This window comes from Penaeus monodon, chromosome 21 (assembly GCF_015228065.2).
Source record: "Penaeus monodon isolate SGIC_2016 chromosome 21, NSTDA_Pmon_1, whole genome shotgun sequence".
In the NCBI taxonomy this organism is placed as follows: domain Eukaryota; kingdom Metazoa; phylum Arthropoda; class Malacostraca; order Decapoda; family Penaeidae; genus Penaeus; species Penaeus monodon.
Window position 1 is genome coordinate 40,551,166 of NC_051406.1, and position 1,564 is coordinate 40,552,729.

At 39.8% G+C, this 1,564-nt stretch overlaps 2 protein-coding genes across 2 annotated transcripts in view; both read left to right on the plus strand.

The window, feature by feature from the left end:
* LOC119586493 (DNA ligase 1-like) overlaps positions 1–975 on the plus strand; it is a gene marked incomplete at its 5' end in the record, with an annotated part of 2,189 nt that extends 1,214 nt beyond the window's left edge. Inside the window, 1 exon segment of the mRNA XM_037935232.1 lies at positions 1–975. Coding sequence (XP_037791160.1) covers positions 1–960 — 960 coding nt within the window.
* Positions 976–1,240: 265 nt separating this feature from the next.
* LOC119586492 (chromatin assembly factor 1 subunit A-B-like) overlaps positions 1,241–1,564 on the plus strand; it is a gene marked incomplete at its 3' end in the record, with an annotated part of 4,158 nt that continues 3,834 nt past the window's right edge. Inside the window, 2 exon segments of the mRNA XM_037935231.1 lie at positions 1,241–1,273; positions 1,275–1,397. Of these exon segments, the coding sequence (XP_037791159.1) occupies positions 1,241–1,273; positions 1,275–1,397 (156 nt within the window).

Genomic DNA, 1,564 nt, shown 5'->3' on the forward strand with positions numbered 1-1,564 from the left:
CCAGTGGGAGTCAAGAAAGAAAGTAAACCCAAAATTATCAAAGCAGAAGGGAAGAAGGGAAAAACAGAAGGAAAGAAGAAGGAAAAGTTAGGAGGGAAGAAGAAAGAAAAGGTAGCAGAAAAGTTAGAAAAAAAAGAAACTGAAGAAAAGCAGACTAAAGAAAAGAAAGAAAAGACTGAGAGCAAAGAAAATTTTGAAAAGAAAGAGGAGGTAGAAGTGAAGAAAACAAATGAAACCGAACCAAAGGAGAGTCCTGAAAGTGAAGGGAAAGGTGTTGAAAAGGGAGGGAAAATGCCCAAAAAGGAGGACCAAGAAATAGAAACTAAAGCAGAATCCAAAAAGGCTAGCAAAGAAAAAGTACAAACAGATGACAAAACAGACAAAAAAGAAGAGGAAGTTGAGATGAAAAAGAAACCAGATGATGGAAAGACAGACAGTGATTCCAGCAAGGAAGAAAAAGATGAAAATGAAGGAAATGAGAACAAGGAAGAAAAAGAGAATGAAGAAGAAAGTAAGAGCATGGAAGAGAAAGAAGATGAGGAGGGAAATGAAGAGAAGGAAGAAAACGAGGACGGATGTGAGAGCACAGAGGAGATGGAAGTCGACTTGGATGCCAGTGGATCCTCAAAGAGCGAAGGCACAGGTTCAGCCAACACCTCGCCAGCTGCGTCGTCTAAAAGCTCTGATAAGCTTGAGGTCCCCAAGGGGCAGAAGACTCCAGTCAGTGTGCAAAAGGCAAAGAAGCTCACTCCAAAGCAAATGGCAAAGGAAGCGGAGAGGCAGCAAAAGAGGGATGAGAGAGAGAGGTTAAGGAAAGAGAGGGAGAAGAAAAAGCAAGAGGAACTGGCTGAGAAGGAGAGGCTCAAGAAGCAAAAGGAGGAAGAGAGGCAGAAAGCAAAAGAGGAGAAGGAGAGAGCCAAAGAGGAACTAAAAAGGAAGAGACAAGAAGAAATTGAGTAAGTTTTTCTTGATGAGTAACAGATGTAGTTCATATTTTGTCTGAACTTATGATGTGTGTTCATGATAAGGATAATCTGCACTGGAAAAAATCTACTATTTTTCTACTAGTTTTTATGAGTGAAATAATTTTTTATGTAAGTTCAGATCAATAGCTGTGATATAGTTGAGATGTGAACGAATGTTATCACTGTGTTGTCTGTATGTTTTGCACACATTAATATACTTGAAATTTCAGAGCCAAAAAACAGAAGAAAAAAGGAAAGCATTAAAAAAGTCGGGGATGATAAGAGAAGAGGAGGCACGGCTAGCACAGGGAAGAGAAACAAAAGCAGAAAGACAAATTGAAGCACAAGTTTGCCAGTTTCTTTGTTGCCAAGAAGAGAGACCCAGAGGAGGCTGAGGAAAAGAGCAGCAATGGGAACTTCAAGGAGTTTAGGGTAAGTTTCCTCATAATTCTTTTGAAATTATATATACATATCCTTAGAGTGTGGATAGGTCATCTTGCTGAACAGCAGTGGGGTCATGCATTTACTGGGCATTAACTTGGGACCTTTGGAAAACCAGCATATACTGAGCTAATAGCCACTCTATTACAACATCTGAA